Source organism: Xenopus laevis, chromosome 1S, assembly GCF_017654675.1.
Source record: "Xenopus laevis strain J_2021 chromosome 1S, Xenopus_laevis_v10.1, whole genome shotgun sequence".
Taxonomy (NCBI): domain Eukaryota; kingdom Metazoa; phylum Chordata; class Amphibia; order Anura; family Pipidae; genus Xenopus; species Xenopus laevis.
Window position 1 is genome coordinate 196,191,167 of NC_054372.1, and position 14,852 is coordinate 196,206,018.

Consider the following 14,852-nt stretch of genomic DNA (forward strand, 5'->3'; position numbering starts at 1 on the left):
TTAGGGCCGCCATCAGGGGGGCACCGGGGGTACATTTGTACTGGGCCCAGGCCTAGAGGGGGGCCCAGCTGTGCTGCACTTTTCAAATTAGCCAGGCCCCCCCTTGACAGCGCCGAACTACTGAAGTCCCTTAGAGCAGAAGTGCCGAAGACCCGAAGCTGCGAACGGAGCCAAAGCCACAAAAAGCCTGAAGTGCCAAAGATCGGAACCCGCAAATGTAGTCAAAGGTGATTAAAGACTCAAAGCTACAAAAAGACCCGAAGCTACGAAAGGAGCCAAAGCTGAAGTCCTGAACCCGCAAAAAGACCCAAAGCAACGAAAGGAGCCAAAACTGACGTCCTGAACCCGCAAAAAACTGTCGTGTGGGCGAGGTCTGGGGTGGGGATTAGGGGGCTGGGCTGAGGAGGGCGGGGACTAGGGGGCCCAGAAAATGTTTTTGTGTGGGGCCTGAAAATGTTGTAGTACGGGGCCCTGCATGGTATATTAAAGACTGGAGCATCATAAGGGGAACATGGCTAATGAGAGATCCACAATTACAAGGAATAACATTTTGGGTGAAAATGAAGCCACCAAAAGCAAGTCTTACCTCATCATCGGCTTGCTGGAGCCTTGCGACTGCATAACGCCTCACCGTTGGGTTGGTAAAATGGGAGGAGAGCAGTTCCAGAGAATCCTCGACATCCATCGGTTTCCATTTCCCCAGTAGTTCCAGGGCTTGTTTGGCTTCTTGAGGCAGGTCCCAGTTGACACACTTGAGGAACTTGGTCAGAGCCTAGAGCATGAGAATAATAATCACAGTAGGGTTATTCCATTTCCAAGTGTATGTAGCAGACGACGGAGGGTTAAATGAAACATCTAGTACTTAACCAATCATATTTCAGAAAATGCCCTCCATGGACAGAACTCAATATTGAGTATAAAACAGCCGTTCAGAGATTTATTCCTGTTCAGCTAATTTCTCTGTATATCAATTTCTTCTCAAGCAGCCACCTCTGCTGTTAATACTGCGTGTCTCTGCCTCAGGGCTGACTGGGAGTCATTACAGGCAGCAGGTGAGCGCAGAAATTGATGCTTTACATTGGCACATTCATTAAATGCACCGCTCTGTCTAAAGCTACTGGGGAGAAAATATGAATTTCAGATTTTTTTCCTGTTTTCTTTACATTTGTCAGTCCTATACGCTATAAAGTGTCAGCTCTTACCTTCTCCTGATTCGTCAGGTAATATCTGAACTTCCACACCAGGTCTTGTTCCTCTGATGTCAGCTGCTTGGTTGGGGGGTAACTAACAATGATCTGAGGATAGAAACAAATAGGTGAGGGCAGGGAAGGTGGTGGCTGGGGCAGTGTTAGTATAAATGAGAGATATTAGATAAATGTATTCTGCAAATTAACGATAATTAAAGGAGAACTAAATCCTAACTAAAGAAGTGGGTAGAAATGTTGTTCATGATGGTTTGTGCTTCTGTACCAGCCCAAGGCAACCACAGCCCTTTAGCAGTAAAGATCTGTGTCTCCAAAGATGCCCCAGTAGCTCCCCATCTTCTTTTCTGCTGATTCACTGCACATGCTCTGTGCTGCTGTCACTTACTGAGCTTAGGGACCCACTCACAATATACAGTACACATAGAATAGAAATGTCACAATATAAGGCTGATTAGTAATTAATACACATAATTACTACATGGCAGCACAGAAACCAGTGCAATTAGCATCAGAATTGAATAATCAGCAAACCTGTAGCATCAGCTTATATTACAGCCAGGGAAGGTCATTTTCTGCTGGATAATTAGTGACGAGCCCTAAGCTTAGCTTCTCAACAGCCAATCAGAGCCCACTGAGCATGTGAGTGTCACAGACACTTTCCAAGATGGTGACCCCCTGTGACAAGTTTGAAGTCCTGGATCATTGCTGCTATTGACAAGCTCAAACTTTAGCCTCGTGCAATAAGTTCACTATATAAAATATGCCATTTTTAGCCCCATTCATTTTTAGGGTTTATTTCTCCTTTAACTTGCTCTGGATATATATCCTTAGTGCCCAAACCTGTATGGCCTCTGGTTGCAGTGAGCTCCTATAGAGATTAGGTCACTAAGGGAATATTTCCAGCAGGTCAGTCAGTAGTTTCAGATGTTTTTGTTGTTCATTGGAATCACAGATCGACATGTAAACATGAAACTCACGTTAAGCTGATCCCGCGTTGCGGCATTTGGCTTCAGATCGTGATCGGATGGGCCACTCCTGAGGCTCCTGGCCAGCTTGTGATGCTTGCTCTCCACTAAATTCTCCTACGTCACAGAAACGAGAAGAAAACAAATAACTTCCTCATTAAAAGGCTGGACTTCTCCTTTAAATAAGGTCACATTGTTGAATGTTTGTAACAAATCCTTATTGAGGGTGACTGGGTGCTATTTAAGCAAAATTATATAGATTTAAGCATTATAGAATGGTCAGTTTTAGGCAACTTTTCAGTTGGTCTTCATTATTTATTTTTTATAGTTTTTTAACTATTTGCCTTCTTCTTCTGACTCATTCTAGCTTTCAAATGGGGGGATCACTGACCCCATCTACAAACTGCTCTGTAAGGCTACACATTTATTGTTATTGCTACTTTTTATTCCTCATCTTTCTATTCAGGCCTCTCCTATTTATATTCCAGTCTCTTATTCAAATCAATGTATGGTTGCTATGGGGAATTTGGACTCTAGCAACCAGTTGCTAAAATTGCAAACTGGAGAGCAGCTGAATAAAAATCTAAATAAGTCAAAAACCACAAATAATAAAAAAATGAAAACCAATTGCAAATTGTCTCAGAATATCACTCTCTACACCATACTAATGGTTACCACAAATGTGAACAACCCCTTCCAGACATTGAATTTAAACAGAGGTTTGACCCTTACCATTGACATCTGAGGGTCAGGAACTCTAACAATCTCTGAGCTTGTGGAGATCGGAGTCGATTCGTCACCGTCCTGCAGGACAGAAATGTAGAAGGCTACATTAGAACAGAAGTTGGGCGCAGATAATATACCTGTAATTGTGGTTGTTGTGAGTTACAGAAGTTCATAAGAAATGAACAGGGCACCTCTTCATTATAAGCCTATCCTACTACAAGCTATGGAGTCCAACCTTTGCTCAAGCCACGAGGACCATAACTAAGCTATGGAGTCCAACCTTTGCTCAAGGCACGAGGACCATAACTAAGCTATGGAGTCCAACCTTTGCTCAAGGCACGAGGTCCATAACTAAGCTTTGGAGTCCAACATTTGCTCAAGGCATGATGACCATAACTAAGCTATGGAGTCCAACCTTTGCTCAAGGCATGATGACCATAACTAAGCTATGGAGTCCAACCTTTGCTCAAGGCACGAGGTCCATAACTAAGCTTTGGAGTCCAACATTTGCTGGAGTCCAACATTTGCTCAAGGCATGATGACCATAACTAAGCTATGGAGTCCAACCTTTGCTCAAGGCATGATGACCATAACTAAGCTATGGAGTCCAACCTTTGCTCAAGGCATGATGACCATAACTAAGCTATCGAGTCCAACCTTTGCTCAAGGCACGAGGTCCATAACTAAGCTATGGAGTCCAACATTTGCTCAAGGCATGATGACCATAACTATGCTATGGAGTCCAACCTTTGCTCAAGGCATGATGACCATAACTAAGCTATGGAGTCCAACCTTTGCTCAAGGCACGAGGTCCATAACTAAGCTTTGGAGTCCAACATTTGCTCAAGGCATGATAACCATAACTAAGCTATGGAGTCCAACCTTTGCTCAAGGCATGATGACCATAACTAAGCTATGGAGTCCAACCTTTGCTCAAGGCATGATGACCATAACTAAGCTATGGAGTCCAACCTTTGCTCAAGGCATGATGACCATAACTAAGCTATGGAGTCCAACCTTTGCTCAAGGCACGATGACCATAACTAATCTATGGAGTCCAACGTTTGATCAAGGCATGAGGACCATAACTAAGCTATGGAGTCCAACCTTTGCTCAAGGCATGATGACCATAACTAAGCTATGGAGTCCAACCTTTGCTCAAGGCATGATGACCATAACTAAGCTATGGAGTCCAACCTTTGCTCAAGGCACAGGGACCATAACTAAGCTATGGAGTCCAACCTTTGCTAAAGGCATGATGACCATAACTAAGCTATGGAGTCCAACCTTTACCCAAGGCAAGAGGACCATAACTAAATAAAAAAAAAGCCTATAAAGACAGGGAAATGACTAAATGACCTTTCAACCTATTCATTTTCCCTTGGAGCTGAATGAATTCCTACTTATCCTTACAAGATAAGGAGAAATATGTTGCTCCCAGATGCTTATTTTTGAATTCAGAAGTTGAGGGCTTGGGAGTGAAAGAAGGGATGGTGACATCCAATAAAGACAGTGCACTGAAAGAGAGAGAAGTAGGGATGAGAAGGAAGCAAGCAAATACTTCTTCACAATGAGGACTTAATAAATGCTAAGTGCTAAGTGTTAAAGAGATATAGATGGAGGTTTCTACACCAGAGAGGAGTGATCCCCAATCAGCAGCTCACAAACAACATGTTGCTCACGAACCCCATGCATGTTGCCCCCCAGTAGCCTCAAAGCAGATGCTTATTTCGAACTGAGAAGTTGAGGGCTTGGAGGTGAAAAAACTCCGGTCAGGCTTTTTGATGCAAAACTTTTCAGATTTTTTTTTAAAAAAAAATCGAATTTTCGAGATTTAATAAAGTTTGATGCAGCAAAAAGTCTGAATCCAAAAATCCGCCATCTCAGACTTGACGACATTTTAAGTCAAAGCCAGAAGTCCCTGTCCTATTTGGAAGTTTCTGAGGTGTCCGGCACCTTACATTGTCACGCTGGGCCCTTTCACTGGTTCTGTAACGGATTCTCCAATCCTACAGTGCTATGGATTTCTGCCGCCATGTTTCTTTTAACCCAAAAGGAAATATGGGATCCAGTTTGAGCCTTCTGGGACAAAAGGGACCTCTGGTCATTTATCTCAGCCTCTGATGTGTTACACCCGACAGAAACTACAGATTGGAAAATGATTTATAACATTTGCTCTTAGCCCCAGGTACAACATTATTAGATTGTGAGCACCGGAGAGGAAAAAACACATTTCCATTGTGCTCAAATAGAGCCATACGTTTAGCTTTTTAAAGGGATAATGGCATGTTAGAATTTTACAAGGATGTGGCACTATGTCTTAAAAAGCCTTAGCAACTCTAAATGCCCATGCATAAGTTCCCTTATTCCCCCAGTTACTGACCTGTGACAGTCAATGCCGTTGGGTTTGGAGGGGAGAGCAAAGTCCTAATTGGCTATGGCATTGCTTCTTGACTGTCCAACCTAAGCCCGTAATTCTTAAGACCATTGTACTTGAAGCAGAGTTAGTAACCAATAGAGGTCAGTAATCAGGGTCTCCAGAGAGGTAGGAGGCAACTGTGTAAATGGTTGTAGGTAGGGATGCACCGAATCCACTATTTTGGATTCGGCGAACCCCCGAATCCTTTGCAAAAGATTCGGCCGAATACCAAACCGAATCTGAACCCTAATTTGCATATGCAAATGATGGGTGGGAAGGGGAAAACATTTTTTACTTCCTTGTTTTTTGACATATGCAAATTAGGATTCAGATTCGGTTTGGCTGGGCAGAAGGATTTGGCCGAATCCGAATCCTGCTGAAAAAAGCAGAATCCTGAACCGAATCCTGGATTCGGTGCATCTCTAGTTGTAGGCATAGTGGCACATCCCTGTTAAAATCTAGAACGTCACTAACCCTCAAAAGTCCTTCATTTATAGTATGTGGAAGTATCGGACAGGTACCAGATGCCAGTCATTAGGACCCATGCGGCACAAGGAAGGTAGAAGGTACATATGATTGATAATGTGATTATGCTATATACAATATATATGCATAATAAAGAAAAGGAACTGTATAAGGCAACTCTGGTCAATCTCACCTTGATATCTGAGGGGTCAGTGGAATATGGACAAAGTTCTTTTGAACTAACCTAAGGCAACTGAAGTGGCCCACAAAAAGAACAACCCTCTGTCGATATCTTTGAGTAAGCAAATAAGAAGCGCACCTATATTTTCCTTTATATTTTCTCTTGTCTAAGCCCTGACTAAAAGCCCCATTGCCCTCTCTTGCATCAGAGCAATGTCTTCTCTTGTCACTAGCGGTTCTGGAATCCACATGAGCTTAAATAACTCGCAACGCAACCATTGGCTCTTCTAGTCACCAGTGCTGTAGTGTATATTCTTTTCCTTACAACATGTGAGTGTTACAATCGAATGAAAATGTTTGAGCCACAGTAGCATTTTTGGCCACTGGTGACTCTTTCAAAGCAGAGCACAAAGTGCGTCAGGCAACATAATTATATAATTCTACTACATTGCTTTAACAAGGCTGATTTGGAGATGCAACATTGATGTTCTGACATCTGCTCCAAAATAACCTTAGCTAAAAGCCCTGGGCAGCGTACCCGAGACCCCTGTTGGTTACGCTACACTATGGGGCAAATTCACTAAGATGTGAAGTTGCGCCAGGAGCAACTTCGCCAGGCGTATTTTCGCCAGGGCTCCGCAAATTCACTAAAATCCTAAGTTGCGCACAGGGGTAGCGTAAGGTTGCGGAGTTGCGCTAGCGTTGATTCGCTATATAAAGCGAAGTTACGCTAGCGAAGGCTAATTTGCATACGGCGCGAAATTCAAATTTCAATGGAGGAACACGTATCTACACTACAAAAGCCTAGAAAACCTTCAAATCAGCAAATAAAAATGTTATTTTGCCCTACACATGTGCCCACTGTCTAGGTAAGTTGCCATGAGTCAGGAAATGTAGGGGGGAGGAAGGGGAGCCCCCAAAAAAATTAGATCTTTTTCAGCCTATCAGCCATCATGTAGAAAACACACCAGCGTTTTTTTGGGACTTAGAAAAAAAATTGACTTTTTTTGAAACAATCCCTATCTACTCTATTGCGCTTCGCCAGGTCTGAGGTGGCGAAGGAAGTCTAGCGTAAAAGGTAGCGTTCAGTACACTGCGCAAGTTAGTGAATTTGTGTAGTTTCGTCGCTAGCAAAACTTCGCCTGGCGTAAGGTTGCGAAGTAACACTAGCGAAACTACGCCAGCGTTCGTTAGTGAATTTGCGCAGTAGCGAAAATGCCAAACGCTAGCGAATTAATGCTAGCGTTCGGCGCTTCGCGGCTTAGTGAATTTGCCCCTATGTTCGTATTCTCTATATAAGTTTCTTTCTTTCTTTCACTGACATTTTAAAAGTCAGTCAGACAGAGTCTGGCATCTATCCCAGGCCTAAAAGACAATGTAAATGTGTACCCATTACTGTGCAAAATGAGAAGCAAATGAGACCCTCCTTCCCCCACTCCAAAGCAATTTCTAGATTTACCCAAAGGATACTTTGTACTCCATGTGGCTCAAGTTAAGGTCAGATTTGCAGAGCAGCTCTGTAATGAGGCTTTTTTACTGAATATCAAATGAAATAATATGGACCCAGGAGCTTCAGTAGCACTAAAGCAAAACTCTCCAGCCTGAGATTCCTTTAAGTAAGAGAGTCTAAGGAGCCTTGCGCTCAACCACATCCGAGCTGTTAAACTGCCGGTGAGACTTGGGGCTTCATATTTATGCGCAAAGCAAAGCTGAAAAGTTCTACTGAAAGTCTTCCCTCGTTGCAAAGTGCATGTAATGAGCTGCTAAAGAGCAGCGCTCTGACGTCAGGATACGGAGAAAAGTATTTAGAGGAAGATTATGAATTTTCCATTATGGATGCCAAACAAATGTGAAGAATGTGTAATGTGTCGTGGGGCTGGGAGGTAAACTCAAAAATAAAGACAATATCACGTTAACCAATGTACATTAAAGTTATTTGAAGATGTTGTTGAAAGCATTATTTCTCTATCCTTTCTTTAACTGCTGGATGGAGGCTTAAATCAGCTGGCTTATCCAATATCGTTTCAATAGTTAAGAAGTGCAGAGAAGGGACACCTGGCTTTCAGAAGCAATTACATTAACAAAAAGCTTTAAAAACATTTAAAATGTGTAACAAACGAGTAGTACGGTGGCCTAGTGGGTGGCACATCTACCTTGCAATGCTGGGGCCCTAAGTTTGATTCCAGCCAGGGCACGATCTGCAGGGAGTGAATATGTTCTCCCTCCTGCCTTGGTTAGTAAGGCCATTGACCACAGCCACCAGAAATGCTTGTTAGAATGGTGTCAATGAGTGGTTTGAAGGATCTTTATTTTCTGGGCCAGTACAACTTGTTCATCAAGGAAAAAGTTAAGGTAATAGTTCATATGGATTCCCACCACTATAAAGTGCCTTGCAAAAGTCTTCATCCCCTTGGCATTTTTCATGTTTTGTTGCCTCACAACCAGGATTTTTTTTTTTAATTGTGAAGCAAACAACAAATAGGACAAAATAACAGAAATCTACAGCGTGCATAACTGTTCAACCCCCTAAAGTCAGTACTTTGTAGAGCCACCTTTTGCGGCAATTACAGCTGCAAGTGGCTTTGGATAAGTCTCTATGAGTTGCCACATCTTGCCACTGGGATTTGTGCCCATTCCTCAAGGCAAAACTGCTCCAGCTCCTTCATGTTGGATGGTTTTCGCTTGTGAACAGCAATCTTCAAGTCTGACAAAGATTCTCAATTGGATTGAGGTCTGGACTTTGACTGGGCCATTCTAACACATTTAAATGTTTCCCCTGTTTCACCACTCAAGTGTTGCAGTTTAGCAGTAATGCTTCGGCTCATTGTCCTGCTGGAAGGTGAACCTCCGTCCCAGTCTCAAATCACAGGCAGACTGAGACAGGTTTTGCTCAAGAATATCCCTGTATTTAGCACCATCTTTCCCTCGACTTGGACCAGTTTCCCAGTCGCTGCTGCTGAAAAACATCCGCACAGCCTGATGCTGCCACCACCATCATGTTTCACTGAGGCCATGGTGTTCTTGGGGTGATGGGATGTGTTGGGTTTGCGCCAGACATAGCATTTTCATTGGTGGGCAAAAAGTAAAATTTTAGTCTCATCAGACCAGAGCACCTTCCTCCATACATTTGGGGAGTCCCCACATACCTTTTGGCAAACTCAAAACGTTACTTCTTACTTTTAACTTTAAGTAATGGCTTTTTTTTGGCCACTCTTCCATAAATCCCAGCTCTATGGAGTGGACGGCTTATTGTGGTCCTATGGACAGATACTCCAGTCTCTGCTGTGGAACTCTGCAACTCTTTCAGGGTTACCTTTGGTCTCTGTGCTGCCTCTCTGATTAATGCCGTCCTTGCCCCCCGATCTGTGAGGTTTTTTTTTTGGGGGGGGGTGGGTGGCCCTCTCTGGGCAGTTTTGTTGTGGTACCATGTCAGAAAAGGTTTATTTATACTGACAGATCATGTGACACTTAGATTGCACACAGGTGGACTGAATTTCACTAATTATGTGACTTTTGAAGGTAATTGCTTGCAACAGGATTTTTTAGGGGCTTCATGGCAAAGGGGGTGAATACATAAACACTTGCAAATTTTCAGTTTTTTTTTTCTTTTTATATATATTTTTCTCATTTCACTTCACCAACTTAGACTATTTTCTGCAGATCCATCACATAAAAGAAGATTAAGAAACATTTAAATTACAGGTTGGAATGTAACAAAATAGGTAAAAAGCCAAGGGCGGGGTGAATACTTTTCCAAGGCAGTGTAAATACAGTGAATTCGGCTTCCCCAAAGCAGACAAACACCTCAAAAATTTATTGCATCCATATTGAAGGGGTTGTTCACCTTTAAACTAGTATGATGAAGAGAGAGTGATATTTTGAGACAGTTTGCAATTATGTTTTTCTTTTTTTTGTATTATTTGGGGTTTTTAAGGAACATTTAGTATGATGTAGAGAGTGATATTCTGAGACCATTTGCAATTGTTTTTTTTTTCCTTTTTTTTTTATTATTTGAGGTTTTTACGTTATTTAGCTTTTTATTCAGCAGCTCTGCTGTTTGCAATTGGGTCCAAATTACCCTAGCAACCATGCACTGGTTTGAATAAGACACTGGAACAGGATTTATTTTTTTCCCTCGTTTCAGGCATATCCAAAGGCTCTATGCGTTTCATGCTCAGCCCATTATTAAGCGTGTGCTGAGCATGAAATTCGTAGGGCCTTTGCAGATGCTTATATTTTTATTAAAGGAGAAGGAAAGCTACGGAGGCATTTTATTGCCAATAGATTAGCTGCAATAGTGCAAGCTAGAATGCTATATTTATTCTGTAGAATGTTTTACCATAACTGAGTAAAAAGCTCTAGAAACTCTCTGTTTGTTTAGGATAGGAGCTGCAGTATTAGCTTGGTGTGACATCACTTCCTGCCTGAGTCTCTCCCTGCTCTGGGCTCAGATTACAGCAGAGCAGGGGGAGGGGGGAAGAGGAGCAAACTGAGCATGCTCTTGCCCAGGGCAATGAGGTTTAAGCTGAAGGCAGGAAGTCTGATACAGAAGCCCATGAGTACACAATAGAAGGAAAGAAATGTGCTGTTTCTTTTGACAGGGGACTCAGAGCAGCACTACTTTGGGGGTTTACTGGTTTGTTTATATAGACCTTTCGGATAAGACTTACTTAGTTTTAACCTTTCCTTCTCCTTTAATTCCAATAAAAGTTGTTTTTTCTTGTGCATCTGTGGCCCTGTGGATTTCCTAGAGTGCTGGAAGGCCCAGGCATGTCTCCCCAAGCTGAGGGTCTGGGGCATCTGGACCACTGATTCTACTTGGTGAGGTTCTCTATATTGGTTATGTGTGGAATCTTTTTTTGTTCCTTCAGAGCCTCTATCTTTCGACGTCCTGTTGGCCAACATGGAGCCAATAGGTACACAGTTCATTACATATTAATATATACAGTGACCCATGGATCTATTGCCCCCGGGGTGACCAGCATTACATGGTAATAGATGGCACAGGTTGTAACAAGAAGGAAGACAACTCTGCACTGTAGTTCCGTATGGGTTTTGAACCTAAGTCAAACCAAGACTATGCATTATACATAGGAAATCAAAGGAGTAGGTAACTAGGACCAGAACAGCCGACCTAGTCCATTTGTTTTGTGAGCACAATATTCGGCAGATGGCTTCTATTAAACACAAGCCTTTGTTTCCAAGACCCAGAAGCAGATTTATCAGCTCATGCACGACAAGTAATCTTCCAGAGGACTATATGTCATCGGAGGTGGGCGACAAGGGAGCCTTTTGCAATTCAGCTCTACAAATTGGACAGGTGATCTTTTTACAGTTATTGAAAGCATGACAAGTCCCGGCAGACAAATGTTACATTATTTGCAGAAGGAAGGGAACGGGCCCAGAGCAGCCCATTAGAAAGTAGCTGCATTTGTCAAAGCCGGACACGTCTGGGACTCGTGAAAAATCATAGTTTGAGGATCTTCTCCGGGAACTAAGGATACAAACTTCTGGGGTGCTCGTTTGACTTCATTTGAATGCAGCAATAAAGCGGCAATGAGACGGCACATTTTGAAGTGAAGAAAACATTTGGTATGATCAGTCCAGTGGTATTGATATATCTTAAAATGTTAAGAGTTTTGTTAATGTTGTTGGTGATGACAAATGAGGCCTACATTCCAAAACCAGTGACCACTATTTCATATTCTCACAACTTATTGTCCAAATTAAATGATCCAATAAGTTCTCCGCCTGCTGTACATAAAGGTCAGTAAATGGTAATTGCTGCTGCCTTTCAGGTGCCTAAGCTTTAATGTGATTCTAATGCAGTATTGATCGCATATAGAAATGCTATAGGCAGGGCAATGCATATTGGCACGAGGTATGAGAATGACTTTGCAGTACGCGACAATCAGGGGTCTGCTTAGGGCAGAGACACATGGTCAGTTTCGAGGAAATTAGTCACCCGGCGACAAATCTCCTCTTCTTTCGGGGCGACGAATTGCCTCTTTCGCCAGTTTCCTTCACCACCTCAGACCTGGTGAACTGATAAGATGGAGCTACATCCTCCTCAATCCCATGTCAGTGATATCATAATCTTTATGCCCGAAACTCATAAAAATCTTAAAAATACGCTGGCATTTTTTCATATTTTAAAGTGGGATTGTCTTTAAAAGTTGTAACTATGAAAAGACTTTTGTGTTAACATTTATCCCAACCATTTGAGGGGCATGTCACATTTGTTTTAGGGTGGGCTCATGTCTAGGACATTGTCTTTATTTTGCTTCCTTGGACATGTGTAATAATACGTGGCCACTTCAAGCATTTGTACCAATATTTTTAATAAAGACATATATATATATATATGACCTATATGTACCCACCATATTCAAACTGACCAAAGCACAAGTGTGTTTATGTAGTTTTGCTAGGCAGAAATGGATGTTCGCAAAAGTTCGATGTGAAATGATCACGCTGACGAATTTACGCTAGCGAAACTTCTCCAGGGTTTAGCTGCCGAGAAGCAGATTCACATTTTGGTGAATTGGTGTATGTGTTGTGAATTAATGTCTGATGAAGTGTGGCGAAGCCTTCACAGGCGAAAATGTGCCCTTTAGTGAATATGCCCCATAGTGTTTTACACTTTAGGTTGTGCTTCAAAGCAGACATGATTCCCATGGGAAGCAGGGATGCACCGAATACAGGATTCCATTCGGGATTCAGCCTTTTTCAGCAGGATACGGATTCGGCAGAATCCTTCCGCCCGGCCGAACCGAATCCTAATTTGCATATGCAAATTAGGGACTGGGAGGGAAATCACGTCACTTTTTGTCACAAAAAAGAAATTAAAAAATGTTTTCACCTTCCCACTCTAATTTGCATATGCAAATTAGGATTCGGATTCAGTTCGGTATTTGGCCGAATCTTTCGTGAAGGATTCGGCCGAATCCAAAATAGTGGATTCGGTCGAATCCAAAATGTTGGATTCGGTGCATCCCTAATTGGAAGAGCAAGAGATAGACACAATTACATTAATTAACATTTTATGGCTCCAAGATATTTGGTGAAAGAAAATAAATTCTTAAAGGGGAACTCCACAAAAACATAACTTACGTTTTTTGAAAAGTAAACATCATTTCAAGCAACTTTGCAATATACATCATTTAAAAAATATGCAGACTTTTCATGATTTTTAATGGTTCCTGACAGTTCCCTAAGCCCAGCCCCCTGCTCTCCTGCTGATGTGTCTGACTAATTTGCTGAGCTGACTGACTACTGTTTGTAGCAACAGCCATCTGTCCTCAGCCTGCATCCTCCAAACCCCACAATTCCCTGCACACGTGATTTCAGTAAGGAAAGGAACATCCCAGTGCAATGAATTGTGGGTTATGTAGTTCCTGTATGCTGTCTGTAAGCTGTGGAGAAGTTGTTACAGTTTGTAACATTAGTGTTTAGTCCCTCCTTCCCTGCCAGGATTTCAAATGATACAGAAAGAGAAGAACTGTTAACCAGCTGGATTTCAGCATAGAAAATGGGTCTCTTTATCAGATTTTGGTTTGGAAGCCAGAGTTCCCCTTTAAAGTAGAGGGAAAGGCATATTTACTTGGGGGTGCCAAATGTTACCTCACACCCCGGACTGGAGCTCCTATCAGCAGAAAACTTCTCCGGTCCGGGGTTCTTCCAGTAAGCACCATGGAGAGATCACCTTCTTCTTTCTTCACTTGGTGCACGTTTGCATAAGAGTGAAATTTGAAACTTTAACAAAGTCGATATTTCATTCTACTGCGCATGCATCTGCCCCTGGAAATTTGAAGAAGAAAGAAGCCAATCTCTTGTGGTGCTCGCTGGAATATCTCCTGGACCGAAGCAGTTTTCTGCTAATAGGAGAACCAGCCTGGGGTTTAAGGTAAGTAAATGTAGGGACCAGTAGGGTTAATTCCCCTCCAGTCTGAGCCTCATGGCTGGAAACCCCCTGCTTGGACTGTAGCTACAGGGTTTCCTAGGGGCTTGGCAGAGGCCAGAGTCCTTGTGTTGATGCAGCATGGCCAATACCAAAGGAAGCCACTAGGCGTCACTGCTGCACCACTATAAAAAGACAAGCCATGTGCTCAAACAGCAGAGATAAGCTGGATACTACTTCATTGAGGAGATAGTGATCTCAGCCACAAGGATGTAGGGGCAGGAGGCCTCTGAGGCTCGGGTGCAGCAGCCCCATGCCTGGGAGCTAGACCAGGAGGGTCAGAAGCTCCTGATTCCAGAATCTGGACCTGGAATGCTTGCGCTTTATACAGTGCTGGGAGCTACAGTTCAGAAAGTGGTGCAAGCTACAAGGTGCTTGGACCAAGGATGTCATAGCTGTGGATGCCTGCTCCAGCTCTGTGTGAGCCCCCACGTGAATGTGCCTGGGGAGGATAGAGGTAGAGGATCAAGGATGTTTTCCATTTGTGACCCTGGTAGGAGCAGCACTTTGTCCGGTTGGGAAAAGTACCACTACGCTACCTGGGAACAATGTACTCTTTGGGGAAAGGGAATTAAGACTCGTCTACCAAATGAGTTATGGGACTTTGCCTGGCACAGAGGGCGAGGATCTTGGACTGCATATATTCCCAGGCGAATGGGTAATGCAAATGTAAAGGTGTTTTACTTTGCCTTTAATGTTACATAAAGTTATTTGTTACACAGTACTTTGTGTATTTGAATGTTTTCCTAATGGGGCCACCCGCAGGTGTATTCCTGGATCCCATTAGGTGGAGGCACTGCCAGAGAGGAGTTTCCCAGTACCTTTCAATTAGCAAACGGGACTCAGGAACTGTTTTGGTAAGAAATATATGATGTATAACCTTGGCACCAGGGGGGTGGCCAAAAAGGGGTTACATAAATATAATCACTTGG

General features: G+C 42.9%; 1 protein-coding gene across 2 annotated transcripts in view; it reads right to left on the reverse strand.

The window, feature by feature from the left end:
- The window catches only part of pik3c3.S (phosphatidylinositol 3-kinase catalytic subunit type 3 S homeolog), a 135,822-nt gene that overhangs the window by 94,880 nt on the left and 26,090 nt on the right, over nucleotides 1–14,852 (reverse strand). For both annotated transcript variants that reach the window (XM_041580659.1, XM_041580657.1), the window contains 4 exons: nucleotides 2,903–2,974; nucleotides 2,183–2,287; nucleotides 1,203–1,295; nucleotides 587–772 (listed from right to left, as the gene is read on the reverse strand). In XM_041580659.1, coding sequence (XP_041436593.1) covers nucleotides 587–772; nucleotides 1,203–1,295; nucleotides 2,183–2,287; nucleotides 2,903–2,974 — 456 coding nt within the window. The remainder of the gene's footprint in view (nucleotides 1–586; nucleotides 773–1,202; nucleotides 1,296–2,182; nucleotides 2,288–2,902; nucleotides 2,975–14,852) is intronic.